General features: G+C 61.4%; 10 protein-coding genes across 10 annotated transcripts; 6 read left to right on the forward strand and 4 right to left on the reverse strand.

The window, feature by feature from the left end:
- Nucleotides 1–444: 444 nt before the first annotated feature.
- On the forward strand, nt 445–2842 carry THITE_120558 (uncharacterized protein; the record flags this gene model as incomplete). The annotated part of the gene is made up of 4 exons (XM_003648913.1): nt 445–1102; nt 1168–1278; nt 1335–2464; nt 2585–2842. The coding sequence occupies 4 exons, from the start codon at nt 445–447 to the stop codon at nt 2840–2842; spliced, it is 2157 nt and encodes a 718-aa protein (XP_003648961.1).
- Nucleotides 2843–5063: 2221 nt separating this feature from the next.
- On the reverse strand, nt 5064–6786 carry THITE_2061844 (uncharacterized protein). The gene is made up of 4 exons (XM_003648914.1): nt 6481–6786; nt 5622–6410; nt 5519–5560; nt 5064–5464 (listed from the first exon to the last, which is right to left on the reverse strand). Exons 1-4 carry the CDS (start codon nt 6670–6672, stop codon nt 5192–5194), a joined length of 1296 nt encoding a protein of 431 aa, XP_003648962.1. The 5' UTR covers nt 6673–6786; the 3' UTR covers nt 5064–5191.
- A 528-nt stretch (nt 6787–7314) lies between these two features.
- Nucleotides 7315–8881, reverse strand: THITE_2107012 (uncharacterized protein). The gene is made up of 6 exons (XM_003648915.1): nt 8548–8881; nt 8433–8486; nt 8245–8340; nt 7930–8154; nt 7753–7855; nt 7315–7703 (listed from the first exon to the last, which is right to left on the reverse strand). Exons 1-6 carry the CDS (start codon nt 8575–8577, stop codon nt 7594–7596), a joined length of 618 nt encoding a protein of 205 aa, XP_003648963.1. The 5' UTR covers nt 8578–8881; the 3' UTR covers nt 7315–7593.
- A 362-nt stretch (nt 8882–9243) lies between these two features.
- On the forward strand, nt 9244–11141 carry THITE_2107016 (uncharacterized protein). Its single transcript, XM_003648916.1, has one exon. The coding sequence runs from the start codon at nt 9416–9418 to the stop codon at nt 10826–10828; it is 1413 nt and encodes a 470-aa protein (XP_003648964.1). The 5' UTR covers nt 9244–9415; the 3' UTR covers nt 10829–11141.
- On the reverse strand, nt 11142–13627 carry THITE_2107018 (uncharacterized protein). Its single transcript, XM_003648917.1, has 3 exons — nt 13066–13627; nt 11604–12996; nt 11142–11513 (listed from the first exon to the last, which is right to left on the reverse strand). Exons 1-3 carry the CDS (start codon nt 13295–13297, stop codon nt 11456–11458), a joined length of 1683 nt encoding a protein of 560 aa, XP_003648965.1. The 5' UTR covers nt 13298–13627; the 3' UTR covers nt 11142–11455.
- A 159-nt stretch (nt 13628–13786) lies between these two features.
- Nucleotides 13787–15304, forward strand: THITE_2107023 (uncharacterized protein). The gene has a single exon (XM_003648918.1). The coding sequence runs from the start codon at nt 14009–14011 to the stop codon at nt 14819–14821; it is 813 nt and encodes a 270-aa protein (XP_003648966.1). The 5' UTR covers nt 13787–14008; the 3' UTR covers nt 14822–15304.
- Nucleotides 15305–15912: 608 nt separating this feature from the next.
- On the forward strand, nt 15913–17861 carry THITE_2042644 (uncharacterized protein; the record flags this gene model as incomplete). The annotated part of the gene is made up of 4 exons (XM_003648919.1): nt 15913–16126; nt 16191–16249; nt 16305–16414; nt 16481–17861. The coding sequence occupies 4 exons, from the start codon at nt 15913–15915 to the stop codon at nt 17859–17861; spliced, it is 1764 nt and encodes a 587-aa protein (XP_003648967.1).
- A 453-nt stretch (nt 17862–18314) lies between these two features.
- On the forward strand, nt 18315–20961 carry THITE_2107025 (uncharacterized protein). The gene is made up of 2 exons (XM_003648920.1): nt 18315–18733; nt 18820–20961. Exons 1-2 carry the CDS (start codon nt 18481–18483, stop codon nt 20574–20576), a joined length of 2010 nt encoding a protein of 669 aa, XP_003648968.1. The 5' UTR covers nt 18315–18480; the 3' UTR covers nt 20577–20961.
- Nucleotides 20962–21127: 166 nt separating this feature from the next.
- THITE_2107028 (uncharacterized protein) lies at nt 21128–23284 on the reverse strand. The gene is made up of 2 exons (XM_003648921.1): nt 22674–23284; nt 21128–22613 (listed from the first exon to the last, which is right to left on the reverse strand). Exons 1-2 carry the CDS (start codon nt 22996–22998, stop codon nt 21346–21348), a joined length of 1593 nt encoding a protein of 530 aa, XP_003648969.1. The 5' UTR covers nt 22999–23284; the 3' UTR covers nt 21128–21345.
- A 1861-nt stretch (nt 23285–25145) lies between these two features.
- Nucleotides 25146–26669, forward strand: THITE_2107031 (uncharacterized protein). Its single transcript, XM_003648922.1, has 2 exons — nt 25146–25866; nt 26007–26669. The coding sequence occupies exons 1-2, from the start codon at nt 25347–25349 to the stop codon at nt 26432–26434; spliced, it is 948 nt and encodes a 315-aa protein (XP_003648970.1). The 5' UTR covers nt 25146–25346; the 3' UTR covers nt 26435–26669.
- Nucleotides 26670–26685: the final 16 nt, after the last annotated feature.

The following is a 26685-nucleotide window of genomic DNA, read 5'->3' on the forward strand; positions in this document are numbered from 1 at the left end:
GCTGCTGATTGGCCCGACACGGTAGCTGAAGCTCAGTTCGACACCTCATAGGCTCGGTGCAGCTCCAACCATCTTACACCCCCTGGCCGCCAGCGCGTCCTACATACACGAGCAACCGCGGACCGCGTCCTGCAGGCGATTTCTGAGGAACGGAGCGGGCGACCCGTATCAACCCCTCCAGCCGGTCTCGGCTTGCCTGCTGCTCACCATCGAACTCTGCAACAGCCAGGCTGCGCTCTCGCTCCGACATGGTTGTCACTGTCTGCCGGCTGTAGAGTGGCATTAGCTTGTAATAGCGGGCGTCGCTGAGCGAGACGTCGACAATATTCTTTTCATGTTCCCGACGGTTGAAGCATTGATACGGCCAATTGATCGCGGCCAGGTTATTGCATGCGCACGACCGAGGCAGGACTTGGACATCACTCGTTAGAATTCCCGTCAACCATGTCAGAAATCGGAAAGACCCCCTCCTCCGCGGCCAAGAGCTCGGGCACGCTGGGCACCAGCTTGCTCTCGTCGCCCCCCCGAGCGCCGCCGAGCCGGGGCAAGGAGCGAAGAAATCCGTCGATAACACCTAGGAAGTTTCAGCGGTTCTTCACTCCGCGATCCCGCGTCTCGTCCAAGCCAAGCGCCGTCCGAAAGGCCCTCTGCGACCTGACCGCCCCGGCCCTCAATCGCGGCCAGACGCCGTCCAGCCCGCTCAAGCCCCCCTCCGAGGATCTCGGTCACGACAGCCTGCCGCTGCCTCATCTCCAGGACGCACACCGGAGCAAGCGTCGCAGGGTCCAGCTTACTACACCAGAGAAGCAGACTAACCCTCTGCCGTCGCCGCTGAACTCCTCGCCGCTGCTTCCGACCCCGGACTTGAGGCCCGGCCTGAGCAGCCCAATACAGTCTCTAAAGTCTAGACAGGGCCTGCGAGACGGTGTTTTTGTAGATGACGATGTACCCGAGGACGACGAGGAGGAACCCACAGCCGCAACGCCGCTGTACAAGCGGCCCGTGCCGCTTCATCGCCGAGGACTGGGCGCTCAGCTCGTGCAGAGGATGACGGGCGCGATGCGCTATGCCAGCGACCGACCGCTGGAGTGTCCCGTGGCTGGTACGAATGCACATGGCGTGTTCTCATTGTGCCTTCTCTGGATGCTAACTAACCAGCCATGCCAGACTGGAGGACCGAGACGGCAGACTTTTACAGCCGGCCGGAAGATGTGCACTTCTCATCCAGCCATGAGGGAGCGCCTCGTGCCATACCCTTCTGCACAGCAACATGCCACAGTGAGTTTTGGCGTCAGGCTAGCGCGACATGCCACTTGCCGACTGACCCCTTTCAGGAAACAGGCTCGTGGCGGTCGGCGACGAGGAAGGTTATGTGCGACTGCTAGATTCGAGCAGGGACTTCTCCAAGATTCACCTGTCCTTCCAGGCCCACGGCAACGCCATCATCGACCTGGCCTTCTCAGAGGACGACTATTTGTTGGCTACTGCGTCGGGGGACCAGACGGGGCGAGTAATCGACATGATGACGCAGAGGCCCATCTCTGTCCTAGGCCACCACACCGCGTCCTTGAAACAGGTCCGTTTCCAGCCGGGCCGTGGGTCGGGATGCGTCCTAGCAACCTCGGGCCGCGACGGCAGCGTGCAAATCTGGGACCTGCGGTGCCGGGGCGGCCCGGTGCAGGATCTGACGGTATCTTCCGAAGCCGGCTTGCACCACCGATTACCCAAGCCGCTGAGCCCAGGATGTGTCGTCAACAGTATCTGGGACGCCCACGCGCGGACAACGCGGCCATCCAAAGGCCAGTCAGTCAACTCGGCCTTCGGTGACGTGGCCCGGGTAGGCGAAGTCCCCGGCCGGATCGGCGAGGTGTCAGTCACAGCGCTGCAGTTTCTTCCGCCCGGACGGGAGCACCTCCTCCTGAGCGCGTGCGAGGCCGACGCGAGCATCAAGCTCTGGGACATTCGCGCGGTCCATACCAGCCGGCACCACAGAGCCAGCACCCCGGTGTCCTTTACAGCCCCGCCACCCGGCCACGCCGCCTTCCGCCCCTTCGGCATCTGCTCCATGACGCTCGGCGGCGACGGCTCGCGCCTCTACGCGCTATGCAAAGACAACACCGTTTACGCCTACAGCACCGCCCACCTGGTACTCGGCCACGCAACCGAACTCACCCCGGCGCGCCCCGGCGCGGAGCCCCCGCGGCGGCGGCACCACCCGCACGGCACCGCCCACTCGGGCCTTGGCCCGTTGTACGGCTTCCGCCACCCGCTCTTCCACGCAACAAGCTTCTACGTCAAGGCGGCCATCCGGCACGCAGCCGACGGCCGCTCGGAGCTCCTCGCCGTCGGCAGCTCCGACGGCGTCGCCGTGCTCTTCCCCACCGACGAGCGCTACCTGCGCGACGCGTGGTCGTCTTCAGCAGACCATGCGGAGCAGGAACTATACTACGTCGGCAGCCCCACCGCCAGTCTCGACGACAACAACATCAACCCCTTCCCATCCCGACCCGGCCTCCGCTCCGCAACCGCCGCCGTCCCCGCGCTGACGCGCAGCAACAGCATGAGCAACCTCTTCTCGCGCCAGGCGGCGGACTGCGCCGTGCCGGTCGGGCGCCGCGGTACACCGCTCGTGCGCGGGCACGGGAAGGAGGTCGGCGCCGTGGCGTGGACGAGCGAGGGCAAGCTGGTCACGGTCGGGGACGACTTCCTCGTGCGCTGCTGGAGCGAGGACCGGGCGAGGGCGGCCGACCTGCGGCTGGGCGGCGAGACGGGCGGGCGGAGGTGGGGCTGCGGCTGGGCGGACGTCGGCGATCGGTGGGATGGCGATGCAGATGATTGGTGAGGGAGGGAGGTCGGTCGGGTGTGGAGGGGTGTGTGCGTGCTTGAGCGTGCGTGGATTTTGTTTTTGTGTGGATTTACGGTGTTGAGCCGGGGCGGGAGCTTCCGCCTTTCCGGGTGGCTGGGTACTGCGTGTTGGGTTGGATTGGGTCTGCATTGGCCGGTTCCGCCAGGGGCTCTCTGGCTGAGGCGCGGCGCTTGGGTTTGGGTTTGTTTACTACCCGGCATGCATACCACGGGAAAGGGGTACGGCGCATATGGAGTAGGACATGGCCCTTCCGTGGGGTCGTTTTATGTTGGGAGTAGCGTGCTGGCTTCACGGGTCGGTACGCAGTATATGTCTCTACTGGTTGTATAGGCGAAGCAAGCGCTCGGGTGTATCATTCTGCTTTATGGAGTACCTGAAGATGATGCTATTGAGGAAACTAAGAGGTTCAGCCCATTAAGCTTCCCGAAAAGGACGCCCGACTACGCCAGCCTTAGGGACACAGCATCACCCCAAACCAACCCCAGGCCTATGCCTGACGCCAACCCAATGACAAATGCCAGCAAGAACAGCCACGGAGCAACCTCCTGGCCCCGAACCCGGGCCGGCGTGCTGGCGCGGGATGCCGCCTTGCAGAGGCCAGCAAGCTGCTCAACGACCGACGCGACGCCGTCAAAGACGTGCCTCGCCTCCGCCACCACCTCGTCCCTCTCCGCCGGCGTCAGCGCGCGCCCGGCCTCCTCGAAGCGCCGCTTGAACTCTGCCCTGAGGTCTTCCCCGTCCAGCGGCGTCTCAAAGCGGAAGAACGCAAGCGGCAGCGCCGCCGCCTGCTCTCCCTCCTCCCCTTTGCCCGCCCCCGCTTTATCCTGCTCCTGCTTGTCCTCGTCATCATCCCAGTCCTCGTTCCCAGCCCCACGCCCCCCAGACACGAGCAAAGCCCCAGCGCTAGACGCAGACACAGGCAGAGCCCCCCAAAACCCCTCCCCCGCAGCCCCCTCCAGCGCCGCCCGGATCTCCCTGCCGCCCGCGAACAGCGCCATGTACAGCACCCACGCGTACGCCAGCAGGGCGTGCGGGCGCGCGGCCACGGTGCGGCGGATGTGGTGCAGGAAGGCGGGCAGCGCTTGCTGTTGGTAGTGTTGTTGCTGCTGCTGGTGCTGTTGTTTCTGGTGGGGTTGGTGGTGCAGCAGAAGGGTGTCGGGTTCAGCGCCGGTGGGCGGGGAGGCGGAGGGTGCGGAAGGGGATGGGGAGGAGGAGGAGGCAGAAAAAGATGGTGCGGAAGAGATGGCGGCGAGCTGGGCGAGAGTGGTGCGGGTGGACCAGCCCGTGATGGTGCGTATGTCGCGCAGGAGCGGGGCCGTGCGCAGGAGGGCAGGGAGGTGGAGGGTGCGGAGGAGGTTTGGGATGCGGGAGGATGGCGGTGGTTGGATGCCGGGGTGGTTGGTGTTGCTGGCTGAGGGTGTTGTGTCCGGCTCGTGGGACGTTGTCGCGGAGGCAGCGGGTGAGTGTCGAGGGTCGGGCGGGTGAGCGTCGAGGATTTCCTGCCAGAGGGACTCGAAGGTCTGGTAGATCGGGGCGATGTGCAGCAGGCCGGTGACGTAGGCGGATGGGTCGCTGGCGTACGGAGGGAGCGCGTCGGGGAGGTGCCGCAGGATGTCTTGGTTCAGCTTCAAGTGGCGGCCTCTGGTAGCCGTGTTGATGCGGTCGCCGAGGGGAGGCTGGTCCGACGACCCCGAGGCGGCGCCTTGAGAGGCCATTTCAGAACGCTGTTTAATGCAGTTGCTGGCAGTGATTGCGTCGGCCGCTCTGAGAGCTGTGCGCTATGGCGAAGTTAAAGGAATCAGTGTGCCGAGTTCTTGGTGCTAGCGAGCGAGAAATGAGGGAACAGAAGGCAGCCTGCTTTGCCATACGGGCTTGTCCACCTTGCATGTATTGCAGCAGGCTGCCGTGGCTACGATAGCAGTCTAGGGCAAGAATCGATGGGGAAACACAAGAACAATACGGACTGTACAGCAGTCATATCGCTCCTGAGCTGGTTGATCGGCTCCAAAGTTGGCACGGAAGGCATGAGCGAGCCTCGAATGGCTCCAGTAGGGACGAAAGAAAGGAAGGAGACGTCTATAAGGGAAGGTAAGAAGGGCAGCGGAGAACTTTCTCCAGTGTTTATCGCTGCTACATTCATTAACTGGCTTGAATTCCTTGTTCTGAGGCTGGGAAAAGAGACAGGCACATGCTCTCTCGCTGTGACCTCGACGAAGCGTGAAACCTGTGCTGGGTATCCTGATGCTGTCTATCTCTGAGCCTCTACCTGCGTAAACAACGAGCCAAGGAAAAGTGCCAATGGTCTTCCAACCGAGCAAAAGGAAGTTATACCATGGTACCTATTGACCCACCGACCGACTGGTCCTTACCGTCGCGGTCCTCTTCGTGGCTCTCGTGGTTCACAAACAAGAAGGAGATAAACACAACCCCGGCTCCAAGCCAGTAGAGCCAGCTCGAGTACTGCGAGTATTGAATCATCTCGCCGATGAGGGATAGGGGGATGTTCAGCGACAAGCCGACTGTGACAACGAGCGGCGTCGTAAGGAGCATGGCATAGGCCCAGAGGATGTCGCTGAGGAAGGAGGCCGCCGAGTTCACCTGATATTGGGGGTCAGCGAGTGGTAACTTCGCTTGTTTTCCGGCAGGTCTTACCGCGATGATGGTCCATACGCTGGCCGTCGGCGGCAGTTCAAACTGGGCAGTCTAGGTTAGAAAGAAAAAACGCCTTCACGAGTTGGCGTCAGGGAACACCCACGGGTTCAATGCCGGTGTAGTGCAGCAAAAAGAAGCCCGGCCAGAGAAGCAGCACATTGATCAAGCCCACCAGGCCGAAGAAGAGCGGCATGTCCACCCGGTCCTCGTTGCCCACCCGCCTCTTCATGACCGTCACGTACACGCCGTAGATGATGGCGCTGAAGAAGGCCATAGCATCCCCAATAGCGATCTGCGCCGTCGACTTGTGCGGGAAGCTGCCGCGATTATCGTCGTTCGCCCCCGACAGGTCCACCGACGAGATGAGCACCACCCCGGCCAGTGACGCCAGCACGCCTATCAACTTGCGCACGGTGAAGACCTCGATCTTGGTCAGCGCGCAGAATATCAGCGTCCATATGCTGCTCGTCGACGTCAGGATCGTCACGCTCCCGACGCTCGTGTACTCGAGGCACGCCGAGGCAAAGTAGTTGGCGGCAAACCAGAGCATCGAGAACTCGAGGCTCAGCCGCGCCGTCTGGCCGACGCTGAGCTTGTCCTGCCCGCGCGGTAGATCCAGCGCCTCGAGGCTGCCCTCGTCATCGACGAGCAGCCGCTCTCCGGCAGCAGCGTCCTCGTCCCTGCCGTGTTCCCCCCCTTGGTCCCGAGTCCTAAGCGGCGTCATGCCGAGTCGCCACTCCCGCCACAGCGCCAGCGCGGCGTCCGACACCGAACGCACACCGTGCTTCAAGACGTACCGTATCGCGAGCGGTATCAGCGAGACGGCGAAGCACGAGGTGTTGACGTAGACGAGGAAGAACGGCTTGTTGTACGTCCCGTCGGAGAAGATATACTGCGGCAAAACAGTCAGTCCCTAATTCCTCTCCAAAAGACTGTTCGTTTCTTTTCGTCATCGTACTCACACTAGCCATGAAGTTCGACAGCGTCCACATAAACACCACCACAAGCAGCAACGCGATACCCAGCGTGCGGCGCGCGATCCCGGCTAGCCCGAGTTGCTCCCTCATGCTGCTGCCACCGCCGCCGGCTGTCATCGTAGCCAAGGACGAGGACCGCGCGAGGAGCGGTTCCGGCGGTGGATCCGGGGCGACCATTGGTGTGCTAGTCGACGGCGACCTGCGCCGGGCGGAAGAGGAGGAGGTCGAGGCAGCGGCGGTATCATTGAACGAGCTCGGGTGTTCGGTATGTGCCGGTGCTGTGTGATCCGCTAAGTCCCCTGGCAGGAGGGGCTCGGACGGCGCCATTGCAGAGCGTGGACTCCCGTGTGTCGCTCTGCACTGACGAGATACCGACAAACGCTGTGTTCGTCTCGGCGTATGAAGTTGCTAAGTCGCTGGGGCTTTCAGCCCCATGAAGGAATGAACGGAGGCGGCCTGAGGAACGGAACAGGTCGAGTGCGCATTCTCCGAGCGAACCGCAGGCACCGAACACACCGACGAGCCGGCGATGGGCCGGTCGAAGCCAGGGTCGGGCGACCAGCGAGCCGACTTGACGTCGGAAAGTACAGGAAATTTCGAAAAGGAGAGAGAGAAAAAAGAGGGAATGGGCCACAAGGAATGTCGCGGAAAGGCGACAACACTGCTGTCCAAAGAACTGGGGTTGGAAGCCGAAGCTCGATCTGGTCGGCTCAAACGACGAAACAGCCAGGGGCAAGCCCACCACCCCTGTCCAGACTCACCCAAGCACCAGGGTTAGGGTTGTAGCGGGCAAGCCCCAGGAAGGCACAGCAGATGTCACTCAGTTAACTCCAGACACCGCACGGGCACATGTGTAACGATTCCCACCTAGATTTCAAACGTGACCTATTCTGATTGCTCCCAATGTACCTCTATGGAGCATTCCCGGGGAAAACCTGGCAGCCTCGGGCAGCCTCGGGCAGCCTCGGACGGGATGGAAGCCTGTCTGTATCGAGGCCGAGTCCAAAACAACACAAGCCAGACACACCCAGCGTGATATCATACAGAAAGCAAGAACGCCCAAGTCAAACCTGCATCATTATAGCGCTGGCACCCTGCTCAACACGCGCAGCCGTCCCGGTCATTCTCAATATGGATGTTGATGGGGTCCTGAAAGTCTCCGCTGAACTCCTCCGACTCCTCCTGGAGCAGCGCGTTCCTCGCAATGACTGCAAACGTCAGCACGCGCAGCAACGCACCAAGCCAGGCCCAACTTACCTTCGAAAGCCTGCTCCACGTTAATCGCCTCCTTTGCGCTGGTCTCAAAGTACGGGATGCCCCCTTTCGACTGGCAAAAGGTCATGGCCCGCTTGGTCGAGATCTGAGGATCAACCGTCAGCGTCCCGCTTCGGCCCCCCGCGCAACGCAACATCACCCCCCAACAGCCCGACTCACCACTCTCTTGCTCTCCTCGACGTCGATCTTGTTCCCCAGCACCACGAACGGGAAGTTATCCGGGTCTCGTGGCGACGCCTGGATCAAGAACTCGTCCCTCCAGCTGTCGAGCGCGTCGAAGCTCTTGGAGTTGTTGACGTCGAACACGAGCACGCAGCAGTCGGCGCCCCGGTAGAAAGCCACGCCTAGCGACTGGAAGCGCTCCTGCCCTGCCGTGTCCCAAAGCTGTTATGCGGTCCATCCGCGCGTGTCAGCGTGCAATTTCTCAGGCGGAGAGTCTCCATGATAGATGATGGGCTGCCCGCGCGCACGCACCTGCATCGTCACCTGGCGATCGTCCACCATCACCTCCCGCGTCAGGAAGTCGGCCCCGATCGTCGCCTTGTAGCTGGCGCTGAACTTCTTGTTGACCTGTGCTCCAATGCATAGTCAGAAGATGCGCTCGCGTGGTGCGTTGCGCTGGGGAACGGATGGGTGGGGGTGTGCAGCGGGCGGCAGCGTACATATTGGTTCATCAGACTCGTCTTGCCGACACCGCTGTCGCCCAGGATGATAACCTAGATACCCAAATGCCATCAGCAACGCTCGACGGGCTGCACAGGTTCTGGCGCAGCCAACCTTCAACAGGACCTTCTTCCTGGAAGCCATGGCGGCGCTGTCTCGCTGGACCGTCGATGACGTTGTGGGAAGGCGAGCAGGCGGGCAGGCAGGCGCGTCGAGGATGTACCACAGTTAACGTCAGACTGAAACACCCAGAGTGGCTGGTATGCGGGCCGCAAGTTGGAAATCAAAGAGGCGCTGGGCGCTGGACGACGGTGGGGGTTGGTGAGCGGTCAAGGCTATATCGCGTGCTCAACGAACAGGCGCAGATCGCAGCTCTGATAAATAGACGGGGCGGACGGTAGCGTATGGACGCAAGCGTTCCGTTGGACGAGTGACGATGGAGCCGAGCCGGCTGCGATGGCTGGCTGCAAGGCAGGGCACGCACCTGATTGGCGGTCAGACCAATCAGACGCTGTGTTGGCGTTGGCCCACTGGTGAAACCATGCGGATTCAGGCATAGGCTAAGCGGGGACAAGCTCCATCCCAGCCCCTCCTGCACTCGTTCACCGTGCTTGGCCCAAGCTCCTTACTCACCTTGATCGATAAGAGAAAAGCATCCGTGGACACTACCTAACTTCCTGGTATGGCTCATTCGAACCTCGTGACGGCCTCGACTGACTGATCGACTCCGAGGGCAGGCAGACGAACTCGCGCACCCTGCCTTGGGGATCTACCACCGCTGGATAAGGGGGAAGGCAGAACTTGGGAATGGCAAGGTGGCAGGTCACAGGCCTGCAATGAGTCTGACCGAGATGAGGCGTGAATGAGCGACGGAGCGCTTACTTGACCCGGCCTTCTTCAAAGTGCCCTCCTCGGCGTGTTGCTGTCGTTGCCATCTTACATGGCCTGGCTAGGGATTCCGCAGCCGGCAGAACTCTAGGCAATGGCGGATGAACAGCTCCTGGACAAGGTCCACAGCCTCAGTGACCTGGGGCTCGCGGTGCTGCTGTGTCTCGTTGCTCGCGAGCACTGCCTGATCAGCACTGAACCCGACAGCGTCGACGAGCTCGCCGAGGAGTTGCGCCTGATCGCCTCCAAGACCTTCAACCTCAACTCGGCCATCATCAGCTGCCACGCCCACACAACGCTTGATGAGTTCGCGACAGGCCTGCTGGTCCCCCCAGTCCGCGCACCGCCATCGCCCAGCAACACCCGGTCAGTCTCGCCTTACCACCCCCGCCGTGAGCAATCCCACTCGTCGATGGGAGGCGGAGGCCCGGCCTCTGCGTCTGGGTCCTACTTCCCGATCAACCCGTCGCCGCGAACCGGCGTCCCAGTAAGCCCAGGCACGCCGTCTATCGGCGCCAGCGGGAGCAGCTCACAGACGTCTCAACCGCGGATTGCCAATGTCATCCTGGCCAAGGATCTCAACCGCGCTCCCCGCGCCGTTCAGATCCAAGCGCTTGAGCTCCTCCGCACCCGGCGCATCTTCACCCGGACCAGCGTGCAGACGGCGCCGAAGCAGTTCCTCTTCATCGCGCTCGTCGGCGCCCCCAGCAGCGGCCAGGCGCGCGTGACACCGCACCTGAACGACTTCCTCTACCTTTCCCACTGGCACGATCCAGACGAGGACGGTTTCCCCTATCTCGACGAGGAACTGGGCCGGCAGAATCCCGACGACGAGCTCGATGACGACGGCGCATCCACAACCTCCAGCACCAGCGTGGTGAAAGTGAAGCGGCACTCTTCTCTCGGGACCGGCCTCGGCCTGACAACCGCCGAGCCGAGCTGGCCCACGCGCAACAACAGCAATAACAACAACAATAACGCCAACAGCAACACCGTAAACAACAGTACCAGCAGCAGCAGCACCAGCACCAACATGCCCACCCCATCCCAACCGCATCATCCCACCCCGCCCGCACCTGCACCCGCCTTCCCCTCCCTCACAGAGGCCGACATCTCCCACCTCTCCCAGCTATCCCAAACAGCTTACACCTCAATCGACGTGCTCCGCTACCAAGCCAACATCATCACCTTCCTGCGCCTGCACCGCGCCGTCGACGCAGCGGGCAACGGCAGCGGCAGCGGTGTCACGCCGACCGCGACGCGGCACCTGGCGTCGCTCAGCCGCGCGCTCGCGGCCCTGCACGGGCTCGCCTACGTCACGCCCGCGCTGGTCGCGCTGGCCGCGCGCAAGGTGTACCCGCACCGCCTGCGCGTTGTGGACAGCCCCGCGCGCGAGCGCAGCGCGCAGTGGGGCAGCGAGCCCGTCGCGCTGGCGGCGCTGCTGGAGGGCGTCGGGCCGGAGCAGGTTGTTGAGGACGTCCTTGGGATGGTTGCCGTGCCGGGGTAATTTTTCTCTTTTCTTGCAGGTTTACGGGTCAGTCTTAACTTGGGTTGTTCCGAATTTGGAGTGGGGGGAGGAGGGGTTGGGTATGGGATGGATAGGTGAATTAGATATTGAGTTTAAAGGAATAACGGTTGGAAAAAAAAGAAGGGTTGAATACTACGCCGAATTGGGAATGAAATAAACATTGGCACGGGTAGATGAGAGCCCGTTTAAGGCATCGATAGGCATGTGCTGCCCTTGATGGTAGCCCGGGGTTCATGAAACAAACAGTACCAAGGGGCCACCTTGGTACTAGGCAACCGGGTGTCCTGTACGTCAAGAAGAGGTCGACATACAGCCAGCTTGCTGGACCGACGACGCGCATGGATTATTAGGTAGCATTCGCTTTGCTCCCCATCCGATGTAAGGGGCCGAGTCCGACTCGCCCCCTCTTTCAAACCCTACAATTAGCCCCCTTGCCCATAACGCCGGTTTCCATCGCAGTGTGCGCAGCGCTCGGCCTCTAGCCGGCCTGGCATTGGTATTGGTATATGAACAGGTAAAATAATGCATGTTTCCGCTTGCCGCTTCCAATCATCCGGGTTTGACCCTACCCGGCGGCCGCTTGTTCCCCTTCTTTTTTCTTCTCCGTTAATGCACCTCAGTGACCTTGCATTGCCAGCCCGATCCCTTAGACAGCAGCGGCAAGCTGTACACACAGAAGTCAGCATACATACATCATCAACGATATCATATAAATCCGGGGAAATGAGCCAAGTGAAAAAAAGAGTGAGCTTACCTCGCCCCCAAGCACCAGCCCAGCTCCTTGTCCTTGATCTTCTTGGCGATGCGCACCTCGCGGTCGAGCGGCATCTCGTAGCCGGTGTGCGTCAGCGCCAGCATGAAGTTCAGATCCAAGCAGTGCTCGGGCCGGCCGCGCAGCTCGGCCAGGGCGCCGGGCACGCTGCCGAAGACGTCCCAGGCGCGGTCGCGCTCGCCGGCGCACACGCGGGCGGCGAGGTCGGCCATCTCGCGCAGCGTGAACGACTCGGGCATGCCGAGCGGCTGGGTGCGGTCGTAGAAGTACGACAGGAAGTAGATGTCCTCGCGCGCGAACGTCTTGGCGATGGACGGCTGGTGCACGCCGTTGAAGGAGCAGGGCGCCAGCTTGCACTCGGCGTCCTTCTTGAGGATGCGCTCGGCCAGGCGGCGGCACTGGGTCGGCGCCGCGGTGGCCGGACCCGTCATGTTCAGCTCGATTTGGGGACCGAGCGGATGATCCTCGGGCAGCTTCACCTTGATGGTCTTGGACATACCGGCGGAGAAGCAGGGGTGGATGACGGGCTGGTGCGTCCACGAGAGGTCGTCCTTGTGCTCCTTGTGGAGGTCGTCGACGAGCGTCGCGTGGATAGCCCCGCGCGCCGACATCAGGCCGTAGCCCAGGTGAGAATGCTGGTAGAGGCTGAACTTGCGCCCGCCGAACTCGAGCTCGTACTTGTGGTCGCCGTCGGCCAGCTTGTCGGGCATGCCGCCCGAGGTGAGCCCCTCGAAGCTCGGCTGGAAGACGATCTGGGTGGAGCCGCCGCCGAGATCGAACACGGCCGCCGTCTCGCTGTGGTCCGGGCCGCCGATCTTCCCGAGCAGGTAGTTGGTGGTGATCCACGCGAAGACACCCTCGTCGGAGCCATCCATGATGGAGACGCCGCCCTCCTGCTGCGACACGACGGGGAACGGGTAGCTCGTCTCGAGACGGTGACGGACGGCCTCGAGGATCTTGGCGCTCATTTCCTCACCGATCAGGCGCAGGCCTGCGGTCGCCTTCACGGCGATGGGGCTGCAGGCCTTCAGCTTGTCCGGCACGACTTTGAGGGCCTCATCGAGGAGCGGGTCCAGACTCTTGGCAGCCGCATCGGGGTCGTCCTTGTACGCGCTCAGACCGCTGCTCCTGCCCTCGATTTTTTCGGTTTGCTTGAACAGAACCTCGCCCTCGAGCTCGGGAGCGGCGCCGCAGTTGTTGAACTTGTAGACGTGGATCCGCGAGCCGGTGCTGCCAGCGTCGATCATGAGCACGTATTGCACAATCGGCTTGTCCTTGGAAAAGGACCTCGTGCATCGGTCGGTGCCGTACGACGAATCGGCGGGCATCTGGCCTTGTGACGGTCCCTGGGCTTTGTTCCCCAGGTCTGATGATACTGAGAGGAGGTGGTGAGCAAGAGAGCGCCAAACGCCAACATCCAAACGTGGTCCCTGCCGCAACCTACCTCCATGGTAGAGATCGACGCCGGCCGGCGAGAAGCAATAAAAGAGAACAAGCACGACGAAAATGATGGCGCCCGCCTTGAGGTAGCGGGTCCGCTGCGATTGCAACGCCCAGGCGGACTGCATCTTCGCCGAAAGGCTTGCGTGGCGGTTGCGCGGTTCGTAGCGGTCTGGTTTCTCGTGCGGATCGTAGGCGATGTGCTTCGTCGGCAGCGAGACCGACGTGCGTCGCATAGGGATGGGTTCGACGTCCCGGAGGAGGCGCCAAAGATCGCAAGGAGAGGGGGGTGGAGCTGGCTACGGGACCAGGTCGCACATGCCCGCCAAGGGTGGCAAATCAATCAATTGAACGTCGTTCTAAACGAGAGACATGAAAGCGAAGGCGTGGCCAAAGCGGTAACGCAGGGACGAGGTCGTTGTCCCTGTTTGACCACCAAAGTCGGGAGCAAGACGCCGAAAAACCGTCTTGGAACGGGTTTTGATTAGGGGGGTTGTCAGCTGTCCAAGGTCTTGGCTTGGGAGAAATGGGTCTCGATGTTTGGCCCTGCAGGGAATGGCGATGCGAGCGAGCCATGGGAGATCCTTGCCTGCACGGCCAAATCTGGAGGCGAGGCAGCGCTTCCCGAAAACTGCACTACGGAGACCCCAGCCAAATCTGGCGCCACCCCTCCCCCACGCTGGAAGCGGGCTGGTAGTGTGCGGAAGACGGAATACCGTACTCCGTACGATCGGCATCAAGTTCCATGTTTACGATTTGGCAACCATCAGTAGATCCGATCTCCCATCCTCCGTCCACTACCACCAGCAACCGAATCACCACCGACGCAACCTACTATTCAAGGTTGCGCCGTGGACGTGTCACGCACACTTCAATCAACGCAGCGCAGCTCAATCGCACCCACCCTGTGCTGTGACAGCTATCAACAGCGTTATCCTGCCACCAAGATGCCGCCCTCCTCGCCGGATCCTGACGGGAATCCTGACGGGAATCCTGACGGGAGGCAAGAACCGCCCAGTGGTACCCCATCGTGCGCCACGACAGACATGTTGCCCACCACATTCACCTGCTTTTGGAGACTACCGGCCGAACTACGACTTATGGTCTGGGAAGAGGCGCTCTCGGTGCGGACTGTATGCGCTGTGTCTCGTGAACCCGTCCCGGCTGGCGAGGCCGCCGAGCATCCCGGCCGCTTCTCCCTGGACTTCCTCGGTCCCGCGACATATCTGGCGGGCCTGACGTGCAGAGAAGCCCTACGGGTCATGGAGCGGACCTACGTCCCACTCGCCGGCCGAGGATGGAGCCCAACCGCGGCACCTGTTCCGTGGATCGATATGGACAAGACGGTCGTCTATCTCGGCGAGTCCGCCGACTCACTTGTCTTCCTGGATCGCTTCAAGGCGAATGAAGTGTCGCAGCTCAGGCACATTGCGATGTCTTGGACAGGCAAGTCCTTTGTCCAGCTCGTGAGGGTATGCCGAAGCGTCGCTGGCGCGTGTCCAGCCCTGCGCGACATCGTCATCGTCGCCGACCTGGACAGGCTGGCAAGCTCGACAAACGACTCGGCCAACCAGCCGCTGACCATAGATGTTGCCGCCCATCTTTCCTTTCTTTCACTTGCCGCATGGCCGGAACTCGATGACGAATACCCAATAAGCCCCTTCCAACCGCTCTTGTCAAAGTATGTCCGGCGAGACTCGCCTCCCAGGATGCATTTCGTGAGCCCAGACGACTTAAGGTTCTACCTTGCAAACCGGTGAAACCAGGCAGCTAGCCCTCTCAGTTTGCAGCCGACGGGTCGTGGACTCCAGATCAGTCGATGGATGTCCCGCTGGCAGAGAAGACGGAGATGAAAAGCAGGACGAGGTATGCGGGATTCCGTGGGCTGGCGTGAGAGCCCTCTGGTTCCTCACCACCCAAGGCTGCCCGCGGCGGTCAACGGTGCTCTAAACTCAAGATACCGGGCTGCCGTTTATCAACCTCCCCCGTCATCAGTCTTCAGCAATCGGTTCGTCGAAAACGAGCCGCATTCTTCAGCGCACCAGCCTACTACCCACTTCCAGTCACGCCGACTTCAGCGTGTTACCATCGGCACCTCATATTTTTCACCCGTGGAAGAAGACGTCCTTTGGTTGCCGTGCCGCGCGAGACCTACGAGGCACGCAACCATCCCGGGTGCGGGCCGGGCGCCGGGAAGCATGCTCCTCTGTGAGACCCTGGGAGGAGACTGAGGGCGCCGTAAGTTGCTGCGTCCGAACAATCCCAGACGGACATGTGCTAAGAGCCCAGTCTTCAGCCTCTGCGGCCGCTATAGTCTTGGAGCAAGCTACCAAGGAGGCCAAGATCACCTGCGGCGAGCGTGCCGGCCATCCCCCAACTTCAGCTTATCGAAAAGGAGGTGGAGGGCGCGAACACGGCGGCGCCCTAGTTAAACCGTCGCATCTAGCATACACCAAGGTGTCGTTCATCTTGAACCTCTCAGCAAGATATAGCCAGAAACCGCTGCGTGAATTCCCGAACCAGCCGACGGGCATCCAGGACAACCTCAGGTCTGTAAAGGCGACGTAATATACGTGAAATACATTCGGTCCCTGTGTAACGTACAGGCACTTCCGGGTTGTCCAAGCCGCTGTGAGCAACCCACTCCCGGTTTCTTCGACCTTCCAGAAACGGCAACCTCGCCTCTCGTCGTCACGCCTTGCTGCCTTTGAAACCGCAGGCTGTGCAAGTGCAGCATCGACGTGTACACATTGGGTCCCTACCGTATCCGCTCCTTTCCTGACCACCTCAGCACAGTGTTACTCGAATCTCACGCTTTCCTCTTGCACTCTTGCACATCGCGGCGGCGATCATGGACGTCCACTTACTCGTTTACGACCTCTCCGGAGGCCTGGCCCGGCAAATGTCCATGGGTCTTCTGGGTTTCCAACTAGACGCTATCTACCACACGTCAATTGAGCTGAACGGGCTGGAATATGTGTATGATGGCAACGTGGTCGCAATCAGGCCGGGCTCTTCGCACTTGGGACAGCCAATGCAGAGGTTGCACCTTGGGAAGACAGAACGTGCGTACCCGAAAGTATTCGGTAAAATATGGATCGCCAGCTGCTGAGCTTGTCGTCAAAATAGTGCCACTGAATGTGATCGAGGAGTACCTAGACTCACTGCGGGAGATATACACCGTCGAGGTATGTGGACAGCACGTCGCAGGCCGGGAGCGTGCATGGACGCTAACAGCTCTAGGCCTACGACTTATTCCGGCACAACTGCAACAACTTCTCCAATGACTTTGCCACGTTTCTCCTGGGCAAAGGCATACCCGACCATATCATTAACATGCCGCAAGCCGTGCTGTGCGTGTCCCACGGGCCCAGCGTGCAAAGTACTCTTGACTAACCAATACCAACCCGTGCATACAGAGACTCTCCATTTGGCCAGATGCTCATGCCCACCCTCACTCAGCAGATCAACGCCAGCAAGCGTCGCGGTGGCATCCTGGGCATTGAGCAGCAAACCCCTGGAAGTTCAGTCAAGCCCCAGACCCAACTGCACCACCCCCTGGGCAAAGTACATGTAGTCTCTAGTCTTGCTCAGCTCGACGAGCTGCTGGAAAAGTTCCGGAAATCATGCGCCGTTGTATTTTTCACCTCAGCGACTTGCGCTCCGTGCAAGACACTCTACCCGCTGTATGACGAGTTGGCTGCTGAGGTTGGGGAGAAGGGCGCCCTGATCAGGGTGGACATCTCACAGGCGTTCGACATAGGCAGCCGCTACGCCGTCTCGGCGACGCCGACCTTCATTACCTTCCTCAGGGGCGAGCAGGAAAATCGATGGAGCGGGGCGGATCCGAGTGCTCTACGAGGCAACACCCAGCTCCTGGTGGAAATGGCGTGGCCGGCACACCCGCACCAAGCACTCAACCTACCCACCTTCTCCAACCCCAACGCCGAACCCGTCATCTTCTCCAAGGTGCCGCCTCTCCCAAAGCTCCTCGCCAAAATGGGCCCCACCGCGTCAGATCCGGCCATACAGAGCATGAAGCGCTTCATCGAGACTCGATCGTCCGAAGGACCAGCCGAGACCACGCTGCCGGACATGGACGCGTTCACCGCGGTCGTGCGCGCCTCCCTCACCGCCCTGCCGACCGACCTCCTCTTCACCGTCGTCGACCTCCTCCGGTGCGCGCTCATCGACCCCCGCGTGAGCGGCTACCTAGCCGAGGAACCCGCGCAGCGGACGGTGACGGCCGTGCTCGCGCACGTTGTGCACGCCCTGCCGCCCGCCGGCTGCCCCTACGCGCTGCGCCTCGTCACGCTGCAGATGGCGTGCAACCTGTTCACGTCGCCGCTCTACCCGGACCGGATCCTCGCCGCTGACAGCGAGACGCAGCGCCTGCGCGCGCTCCTCACGCAGCTCGTCGCGTCCAGCTTCCTCGACGCCGGCCACGGCAGCGTGCGCGTGGCCGCCGCCGGCCTGCTGTTCAACGTGGCGCTGGCCAACAGCAGGCGGCGCCGCGACGGGCCCGGCGACGCGCTGCCGGAGGCCGACCAGGTCGAGCTCGCGGCCGCGGCGCTCGAGGCGATCGCGCAGGAGGCGGCGTCGGCCGAGGCGCTCGAGGGCATGCTGCTCGCGCTGGGCTTCCTGGCGTATCGGCTGCCGGTGGAGGGGGAGCTGGCGGACTTGCTGAGGACGATGGATGCGGCGGATGTGGTGCTGGCCAAGGAGAAGGCGTTTCCCGGGCTGCGGCTGGTGAGGGAGGTTGGGGCGGAGCTGTTGGGTAAGGGGTTGAAGCGGGCATGATTGCATTTTTGGTCGGTGATTTCATCTGGAAGGAGGGTAGGCGCGGGGGATGGGGATTCTGGCTAGGCGTTTTGAAGATGGTGGATAGATGGGTAGACGGGTGTTTGAAGAGCGAGAGTTGTAATCCGTCCTCGATCTTTGTTTCTGTCTCGGTTACCCTTGGCAGTCCCTTGCCTTGCCAGCTTGTCTGCACATATTTTCAAGGGCACTCAGTTTTGCCTCCTTTTTCACCCTGTATTCATTCCTCTTCCACCTCTTCCTTCTCATTGCCTTCCAAATTTTTTTCAGTCCCAGGAAGTCCCATCGTCTGTCCAAACAACTACCTTGATATTTTATTCAGTCGGTGGTTGGCAAGTGGCAGGCTCGGGCCACTGGCTGTTTGCTGCCAGCGCAGTACAGAGGCCCACTTTCCAGGGTTTAACGCTGCCGCCCCCGCTAACGTTAACTGAGCTGCAGCTCCCAGCCCAACCAACCCCTGCACACGGCCGCCAGTTTGCACTCGTTCACCCCGGCAACTGCGACACCCAACCGGGGCAAGAGTAAACAATCGCAGGCAGGAGGAGCCCACCAGAGCGACAGCTGGCGACCCAGGCCGACGAGCCCCTTTCTGCGAAACTAAATGTTCAGTAACCTCGAGCGGCGCTTCCGGGACGTTGTCGACGACATCAATGAGACCTTGATTGGCATTTCGCTCGACCCGCGCCTGATGCCGCACTCCGCAGGCTACCTCGACGTCGCCCAGCGCCCCGTCCGCTCGTGCGCGAGCACCCCGTCGCTGCGCTCGCGCGATGGCACCGTCCCGCCGCACGCGAGGGCGGATCCGGGAGGCAATGTGCGTGTGGTTGTGAGGGTGCGCGCGTTTCTGCCGAGAGGTGAGGGCCACTCTCGATAACGCCCGGGATACACACAATTTCGGATGCACGTTACGTTAATGCTGATGCTGGATATACACGCCCAGAGATCGAGCGGAATGCACAATGCCTCATCCGCATGGACCCTGTCCGGCAGCGGACCACGCTGCTCGTCCCCAACGACACCGACCCGGCCAACGCGCGGGCGCGGTCCCGCAAGGTCGTCGAGGAAAAGACTTTTACCTTCGACAAGAGCTTCTGGAGCCACGACCCGAATGACGAACATTACGCGACGCAGGAAGACATCTACGACAGCTTGGGCGAAGAGTTTCTGGACCACAACTTCGAGGGGTACCACACATGCATCTTCGCCTACGGCCAGACCGGCTCCGGCAAGTCGTACACGATGATGGGCACGCCAGACCAGCCGGGCCTGATACCGCGGACATGCGAGGACCTGTTCGAGCGCATCGCAGCCGCGCAGGAGGAGACGCCCAACATCAGCTACAACGTGCGCGTATCCTATTTCGAGGTCTACAACGAGCACGTCCGCGACCTGCTGGTCCCCGTCGTGCCGCACCAGCCGCCTTACTATCTGAAGATCCGCGAGTCCCCGACCGAAGGCCCCTACGTCAAGGACCTCACCGAGGTGCCCGTCCGCAGCCTGCAGGAGATCCTCCGGTACATGCGCATGGGCGACAGCAACCGCACGACGGCCAGCACCAAGATGAACGACACCAGCTCGCGCAGCCACGCCGTCTTCACCATCATGCTCAAGCAGATCCACCACGACCTCGAGACCGACGAGACGACGGAGCGCAGCTCCCGCATCCGCCTGGTCGACCTGGCCGGCAGCGAGCGCGCCAAATCCACCGAGGCCACCGGCCAGCGCCTGCGCGAGGGCAGCAACATCAACAAGTCCCTCACCACGCTCGGCCGCGTCATCGCGGCGCTCGCCGACCCCAAGCAGCAGCGCGGGCGCAACGGCTCGCGCAAGGACCACAACTCGTCATCCTCGTCCTCCTCCTCCTCCGTCGTCCCCTACCGCGACAGCATCCTCACCTGGCTGCTCAAAGACTCGCTGGGCGGCAACTCCAAGACGGCCATGATCGCGTGCATCGCGCCGTCGGACTACGAGGAGACGCTGTCGACGCTGCGGTACGCGGACCAGGCCAAGCGCATCCGCACGCGCGCGGTGGTCAACCAGGTGGACAGCATCAGCACGGCGGAGCGGGACGCGCAGATCGCGGCCATGGCGGCGGAGATCCGCGCGCTGCAGCTCGTGGTCGGCGACTCGCGCCGCCGCGAGAAGGACGCGCGCGAGGCCGAGGAGAAGCTCGAGGAGTACCAGGCCCGCGTGCGCACCCTGCAGCAGGCCATGGAGGAGCGCAGCCTCGTCGCCGAGGGCAAGATCCGCAGCCTGCAGACCGAGAACGAGGCCCTGCGCCGCCACCTCCGCCTCGCCCTCGACAGCCTGCGGAACCCGATCCCGCAGCTGCCGGCCGTGTTTGCGTCTGGAAAAGGTGCGGCTGCTGGCGGTGGTGGTGACGACGACGAGAACAAGGAGAACGAGCGCCGCGACGTTGCTGATGCTGCCGAGAAAGATAACGACAACGACAACGACGACAACAACGACGACGGGTACGCCTCGGCGGACACGGAAGAGGATGACGCCGCGGCGGCGGCGGCCGCGCCCCTGGGATATGAGCGGCACGCGGACGACGTGCACGAGCACATGCGCGGCCTTCTGCGCGATCTGGACTTGTTCCGCCGCAAGATCGGCGACGACAAGTCCCGCTTCCTGCTCGACCGCGGCGGCGGTCAGCGCCGGCCGCTGGGGAATATGACCAATATCATCGTCTGAATGAATGGCTGGGATGGAACGCGGACTCGACGACGATGATCCTTCTCTCTCTTTTTCCATTTTTCCTAGTTTGGCTTGGTTGTTCTTAACCATAGGTTCACGACCTGACTGATGAGAGCAAGCGGAGTTGTATTTTGTATCGTTGTTGCTGTTACTCCATGGAGTTGGGGGCTCCTGGGTGTTGGCTTGTCGGGTTCCCATAGGATAGGCATGGCATAAAGTCGGAAGAGGTTGGGGGGTGTGGGATGCGGAACGCGCAAGGCGTTGTGAGATGGACGGTCGCCAAGTCTGGTTGTTGAGATCGAGGATAAAACACATGATTCCCTTTGTGCATGTATATCGAACACGCTTCGAGTTGTCCATACTTGAATGTCCTTCTTCACGGTGATACCTCAACTCCCAGAGCAGAGCAACAATGTGAAAATTGGGAAGGAAATGGCTGCGTAGGGTATCTATCTCCTCCCCGAGCTAGTTAAACCCAATGCAAATGCCCATGCCATGACGCCGAGCAATAAGTAGATGGGCCGAACCGGATTCTAACCACCGACTCCTCTATCATGCAACGCCAGCCGGTCGCCCCCAATGCAGTATGACCGTCAGAACGCCTAGTTATCCCATTCAGTTCCGCTCTTTTCATCAGCGTAAATGCACTCGCCGAAGCCATGCGAACATTAAAAACCACCGTCCCCACGAAACGACCAAACTGCACGATACCGTCTCCACCAGCTTTCCTGTCCAAACAAAGAAACACCACCCCCAAAAACACTGACTACTCGACCTCCTCAATCAGCCTCTTCCCCGCGGAACCCGGCCGATTCTTCTGAAGCAGCTTGATCCGGGGCCTGCGGCTGCTGCTGCTGCTGCTGCTGCTTGACGACGCGCTTGACGAAGCGCCCGGCGAGCCCGGCTCCTCGGAGGAGGAGGAGGAGGACTCGGAGGAGGAGGACGGCGACCGCCTCTCTGCAGACGGCGGCGACAGCACGGGATGGCGGAGCACGATGATCCTGTCCGGGGAGGCGGAGCGGGAGCCGTCCGGGCTGCGGCTGGGGACTCGGATCTTGGTGATCGGGACTGGGCTGCTGCCGCCGGAGGAGGAGGAGGAGGAGGAGGAAGTTGGCGACGGGGCGGAGGAGGGGGAGGGAGAAGAGGTGCTGCTGCTGTCCGTGTGCGCTGGTCTGTCGCGGCTCGGCGTGGACGGCGCAGCGGGCGCTGTGGGCGTTTCCCGGCACTTGTCGAAGGGGTCGTCGGGGACTGCGGCCGGGTTGGCGCGGCTGACCAGCTTCCGCCGTTTCATGTCGTAGTGACGGAGCTTGAGGGGCGGGTAGTAGTATTGTATGCGGATCTTGTTGGGCGGGCTGGCCGCCTCGGCGTCGTCGGCGTCTTCCAGCGCCGCTGACTTGCGCTTCTTGAGGTTGGCATGCAGGCTGGCGGTCGTCGATGTCGAAGCGTCGGTATCATCACCGCTGTCTTCGTCGCTCGCATTATCTTGGCTGGGACTCCTCTGCACGGCGCTAACGCTGGACTCGCTCTCGCTACTCTCTGACTCGGAATCCGTAGGGAGCTTGAACGCAGGTTCCCCGGGTAAAACGACACCGCGCTGGCGCCGACGGCGCTGGGGCTCGACCAAGCCAGCAAAGAGGTTCATCTCAATGTGAGGCTGCTCGGCGGCCTCATCCTCGTCGAGCTCGAAGCGGACGGCGGCTGGATTGGTGGCCAGCATCGTCTCAGTCTCGAGGTTGGCGCGAGCTAGCTGGCCCAGGAACTCGGGCAGCACACTCATCAGGCCCGAGCCGCGAAGCATGGCGGCGTCAACCCGCATCCTGGGCTTAGCGGCGGAGTCGGCCCCGCGCTGCCGAGTCCGGAGGTCGACGATCTGGTCCAGCTCGGCGTCAGAGGCAAGCGTGGGCTCGGCGAACTCGGGGAACGCCTCGCTGTTCATGGACCGCCGCTCAGCGCGGCGGAGTTCCCGCGGGCTGGCCCCGTCGGGCTCGGAAGCCGACGGGGAGGGCATGACCTTCGGGACTAGTCGGAGGGGCGCTGCGCAACGTGTCAGTTAGGGCTCGAGAGGCCGCAGAGAAAGCGGAGTTTAGACCTTACCTTCAACTTCCAAGTTAAACAGGTTGGGGAAAGTGCGCAAGAGGGAGGTCGGGCGCTTTGCTGCGTAGCGATAGCCCTTAAAGTATCGATCCGCCCAGATCCTGGCTTTGGCTGTCAGCGTCGAAAGGGGCACGCTGTCGTCGCTGTTGAAATATTCGAGCGCAATGTCAACAGCCTGGCAAAGCATGGCCAGGTCGCCCCGTTTTGAACGAGGCGGCTGGACAGCGTAGGCTTGCTTAACGGGCTGAACGGGCTTGACAAAGGGGCGCGGTTTGCCCGCGGCGAGGAGCGCCCTGTCCTTCACCACGATCCTAATTGGGGCCATGGCGCAGAGAGCAGGAGGTCGAAGAACAGAGGCGGATGGGACGAAGTAAAGCCAAACGGAGGAGGGTCGAATTGGAAAAGGTTAAACTCCAGCAGATGGGAAAAAGAAATCGACTGTCGGGATATAAGAAGAAAGGATATCGAGAAGGGCGAAGGAGAAAGGGGAAGACAATAAGGAGGCAAGGAAGACAATAAGGAGATAATCAGGACAATAAGGTAGTAGGAAGGACAATAGCTAAGGAGATGGGGCGTCAAGCTGGGCGCGTACCGAGCAGTTGCGGCCACTTCAATAGGTCAGGCGCGTATTGTTCGAAGCAAGGCGTAAATCGGCGGTGAAAGTAATCCGTAGTTTGTTGCTATTCTGCCCAACGCCAGCTGGCGGGCGATCTGCTGGACCAGGAAAGTAGGAGTCAAGCAAGGAAAGATCCAGAAACGAGCCGGGCGACGTGGTGTGTCTCTGGTGTGCTTCAGCGTGGGCCCAGGTATGACGGTTGCAGAAGATAGTATGAGTTTGCAAGAGTTACATGGATAAGTAAGGATTGAGACCAATTAGAGGCAGGTTGCGAGGTACCTGAACGCTGGTTGTGCAGTGCCGCTCGATTCACATGCACCAGGAGACGGAGTGGATGAACCAGTGGTGATGACGGACGGAGCGCGAGTTCGAGGATTGAAGATCCACAGCTTCAGAGAGTCCAAAGCTTGCACTCGGACAGCTCAGCCTCCAGCGTTACAGCGCTATCCCGACCGATCTCGTGGCGTCTCTTCAGGTAGCTCAGGTTGGGCCTCACACCTCAGTCTCACCCGTCACGTTGTTGATTCAGAGAAGGACTCGAACGGTCCAGGTGGTGGTCCCGCCAGCAATGACCCACCTCAACAGGCCAAGAGCCCCACTGACGTAAGGGTGCGCCTTACCAGAGCAGGTACTCCGTACTCCGCGGTGTTCACAGTTACGACTGAGAGTATCGTGTGTGCTCGCTCAGCCTTGCCCAGCGCCAGTTCCGTCGTGTCTTGGCCACCAGAATTGGTGTTTGTTGGCCCAAACTTGACCGGCGGGAGTCCTCACAGCCACGAGGCTCTCGAAACCAAAGAACAATGGAGCAAAGCCATCCATGACAGGGTCAAGGGCTACCGGCCGGCCGACGGCCGAAAACCATGGACGTGCTGTGGGACGGAGACGAATTGCATGTAAATTGGGAAAGGTTCGTTCCAAAGGTACCGCTGGTTGGCCTCCTCTTCTGGTTAACTGAGAACGCCGGAATGGGTGACCTCTGGCCCGGCGGCCGGCAGTGGCCAGCAGCGAGCCCAGCTGGCCCGCCAGACAGGTAACCCCGCAGAGCGCGGTGGATGCTCAAACAACTTCCCCTCCTCATTCAGCAACACGATGCTTCAGCTGCGCCATGACTTCGGCTTTGGAAGCTGCATTCTGCATGGCAATAACCCTCAGCGCTGCCGAACTTCCAGCATGAAAATAAATAGAGTGGAAACAAAGACATGGTCTCCCTGCGGATGAGAGCACCGAGAGCTTGGCGGCGTCCTCTTGGCGAGATTTCACAGTGCGAAGATGGAGCGCTTGCTCAATGGCCATTCAGCCCCACGGTCAGCTGCCCTGTCCTTCGGGGCCACATGTTGAAACAGGCAAGCTGCCCCTCCGGGTCCCGTTTCAGCTTCGGCCTGGCAGGGAAGAGCACCCGGCGAGACGGGCAGGGATTCCACCCACTCATTGTCCAGAGACGTCTCTCTTGGAAGTCAGTTGCATGTCTTGTAACTCAGGTAGCAATTGAACACCCACCTCTTCGCTTTCCTTGTATCGAAGGAGCTACATCCTGTCTTCCGTACAGACCTCCCTGGCAACCCGGTACCTGAACCTGGTGACCCGGAACGAGGCGGTCTGACCCCCCGCGTAGCAAAACGCCAGCTCGGCCCTGCCCCTCGTTTCGTTGTTTCATCTGCACTTAGCTACGCAGCAGTTAACGTTAAACGTCCCACTGCACCGTTGGGTCAAACCCTTGACTACCTTAGCAACTCGCGGGTGATTCGGCACCTTCCTCCGCAGCAGCAGGAGACAGAGCGCTTCGTCTCTCCGAATAGCGTCATCGCAACTTTTGGCCGGCGGTTGAAACGAAACAGGGGCCAAGGACCGACCCATCAATCCCGCCCCAGCCTGGTCGTGCGACCTATCACCACACACCACCACCTCCCACCGAGCAACATTGAGCTCCATCCTCCGCTGGCCACCCGCTCGCTGTTGAAACTTATATTCTCCCCGAGCTTCCATACTTCGCATCGTCGCCTCAGCAGACATCACAGTCTGGCCCGTCTTCGACACTGTCCTCCCAGCCAACATCCAACATGGCGGCGCGCCCCCCGCTCTTCACGCGCGGCCTCTCGGGGCTCTCGCAGAGCTCCGACCCGAACTCGCCCATGAGCAGCGTGTCGTCGCCAGCCGAGCAGCGCGACGACGCCAAGCGCAACTTCCTGCGGACCATGCGCCCGCTGCCGACGCAGCACTACTGGAACGTGTGGTTCGACCGGCAGCAGCCGCCACAGCAGACCGGCGCCACCAAGACGGACAACAGCGGCAGCAACAACAGCACGGGGGAGTACCAGGCGCACCTGGAGCAGGTGGGCGACCGCATCGCGAGCGTGCAGGACTTCTGGCGGTACAACAACAACATGCCGGTCGACCAGATCAAGATGCGCGAGAGCATCTACCTGTTCAAGTCGGGCTTCAAGCCCGTCTGGGAGGACCGGCGCAACATCCTGGGCGGCAGCTGGACCTTCCGCGTGCCCAAGAGCATCGGGCCGGACGTGTGGACGCGCGTGCAGCTGCTGGCCATCGGCGAGAAGCTGCAGAGCGCGCTCGAAGAAGGTTAGTTACTCTCTCTTCCCCCCCACCTTTCCTCCTTTCCTCCCTCCCCGCTCTCACCACCCCACCCATCTACACTCACTCATCCACCCACCCACTCACTCACTAACCCACTAACCCACCCCACCCCACTTGACTTGTAGGCGACCAAATCTGCGGCGTCGGCCTCTCCGTGCGCTTCAACTCGCACCTCGTGTCCGTGTGGCACCGCGACGCGTCGCGCCGGGCTTCCATCGACGGCCTGCTGCGGTGCGTGCTCGAGGAGCTGCCCCCCGAGCTGCGGCCCAAGCCGGACAACTACTTCTACAAGCGGCACGCCGACCACGCCGGCTTCCGCGCCCCGCCCGAGCTGCAGGCCGTCCTCGACTCGCAGCGCGCGCGCGAGGCAGCAGCGGCGGCCGCGGCGGCGGCCGCCAGGGAGGCCGAGGAGGCTAAGGAGACTGGTGTTAAGAAGACGGGGCAGCAAGAGAAGGAGAAGGAGAAGGAGACTGCTGCTGCTACTGGCGGTGCGGAAGAGGGGACAGAGCCTGGGGGTGGAGCGGTGGCTGCGTCTTCGGGTGGCGGGGAGTAAGTGTGCGTGAAGGCAGGGTAGATGGGTACGATGATCATGACGGCATGATATGAGCGGCTATGTTGTGCAAAAATGGGTGTTATGCTGATTGCTTGATTTACACGATACGGTTCGCAATGTATTTGCAGTGTCGCATATAACAACAAAGACCCTTTGGGCCTGTCTCCCTCCACCAACCGAAAAGAAGGGTTCTTTCAGATATCCCCCGTCATGACCGGCATCGTCCTTCCTCCATGCTGGATTTACGCCTC

This window comes from Thermothielavioides terrestris, chromosome 1, assembly GCF_000226115.1.
Source record: "Thermothielavioides terrestris NRRL 8126 chromosome 1, complete sequence".
In the NCBI taxonomy this organism is placed as follows: Eukaryota; Fungi; Ascomycota; class Sordariomycetes; order Sordariales; family Chaetomiaceae; genus Thermothielavioides; species Thermothielavioides terrestris.

Excerpts from the sequence above, each read along its gene's own strand:
- THITE_2107025 (XM_003648920.1), top strand. The coding sequence starts at position 18,481 with ATGTTCAGTAACCTCGAGCGGCGCTTCCGGGACGTTGTCGACGACATC. Across the intron at positions 18,734-18,819 it reads GCGCGCGTTTCTGCCGAGAG|AGATCGAGCGGAATGCACAA; the intron begins GTGAGGGCCACT and ends ATACACGCCCAG.
- THITE_2107023 (XM_003648918.1), top strand. The coding sequence starts at position 14,009 with ATGCCGCCCTCCTCGCCGGATCCTGACGGGAATCCTGACGGGAATCCT.
- THITE_2107028 (XM_003648921.1), bottom strand. The coding sequence starts at position 22,998 with ATGGCCCCAATTAGGATCGTGGTGAAGGACAGGGCGCTCCTCGCCGCG. Across the intron at positions 22,614-22,673 it reads GTTTAACTTGGAAGTTGAAG|CGCCCCTCCGACTAGTCCCG; the intron begins GTAAGGTCTAAA and ends CACGTTGCGCAG.
- THITE_2061844 (XM_003648914.1), bottom strand. The coding sequence starts at position 6,672 with ATGGTCGCCCCGGATCCACCGCCGGAACCGCTCCTCGCGCGGTCCTCG. Across the intron at positions 6,411-6,480 it reads TGTCGAACTTCATGGCTAGT|TATATCTTCTCCGACGGGAC; the intron begins GTGAGTACGATG and ends GTTTTGCCGCAG. Across the intron at positions 5,465-5,518 it reads GCGTATGGACCATCATCGCG|GTGAACTCGGCGGCCTCCTT; the intron begins GTAAGACCTGCC and ends CCCCAATATCAG.
- THITE_2107012 (XM_003648915.1), bottom strand. The coding sequence starts at position 8,577 with ATGGCTTCCAGGAAGAAGGTCCTGTTGAAG. Across the intron at positions 7,856-7,929 it reads TCGAGGAGAGCAAGAGAGTG|ATCTCGACCAAGCGGGCCAT; the intron begins GTGAGTCGGGCT and ends GTTGATCCTCAG. Across the intron at positions 7,704-7,752 it reads CGTGGAGCAGGCTTTCGAAG|TCATTGCGAGGAACGCGCTG; the intron begins GTAAGTTGGGCC and ends TGACGTTTGCAG.
- THITE_2107018 (XM_003648917.1), bottom strand. The coding sequence starts at position 13,297 with ATGCGACGCACGTCGGTCTCGCTGCCGACGAAGCACATCGCCTACGAT. Across the intron at positions 12,997-13,065 it reads CGTCGATCTCTACCATGGAG|TATCATCAGACCTGGGGAAC; the intron begins GTAGGTTGCGGC and ends ACCTCCTCTCAG. Across the intron at positions 11,514-11,603 it reads GGCTGGTGCTTGGGGGCGAG|CTTGCCGCTGCTGTCTAAGG; the intron begins GTAAGCTCACTC and ends CTGTGTGTACAG.
- THITE_2107016 (XM_003648916.1), top strand. The coding sequence starts at position 9,416 with ATGGCGGATGAACAGCTCCTGGACAAGGTCCACAGCCTCAGTGACCTG.
- THITE_2107031 (XM_003648922.1), top strand. The coding sequence starts at position 25,347 with ATGGCGGCGCGCCCCCCGCTCTTCACGCGCGGCCTCTCGGGGCTCTCG. Across the intron at positions 25,867-26,006 it reads GCAGAGCGCGCTCGAAGAAG|GCGACCAAATCTGCGGCGTC; the intron begins GTTAGTTACTCT and ends CTTGACTTGTAG.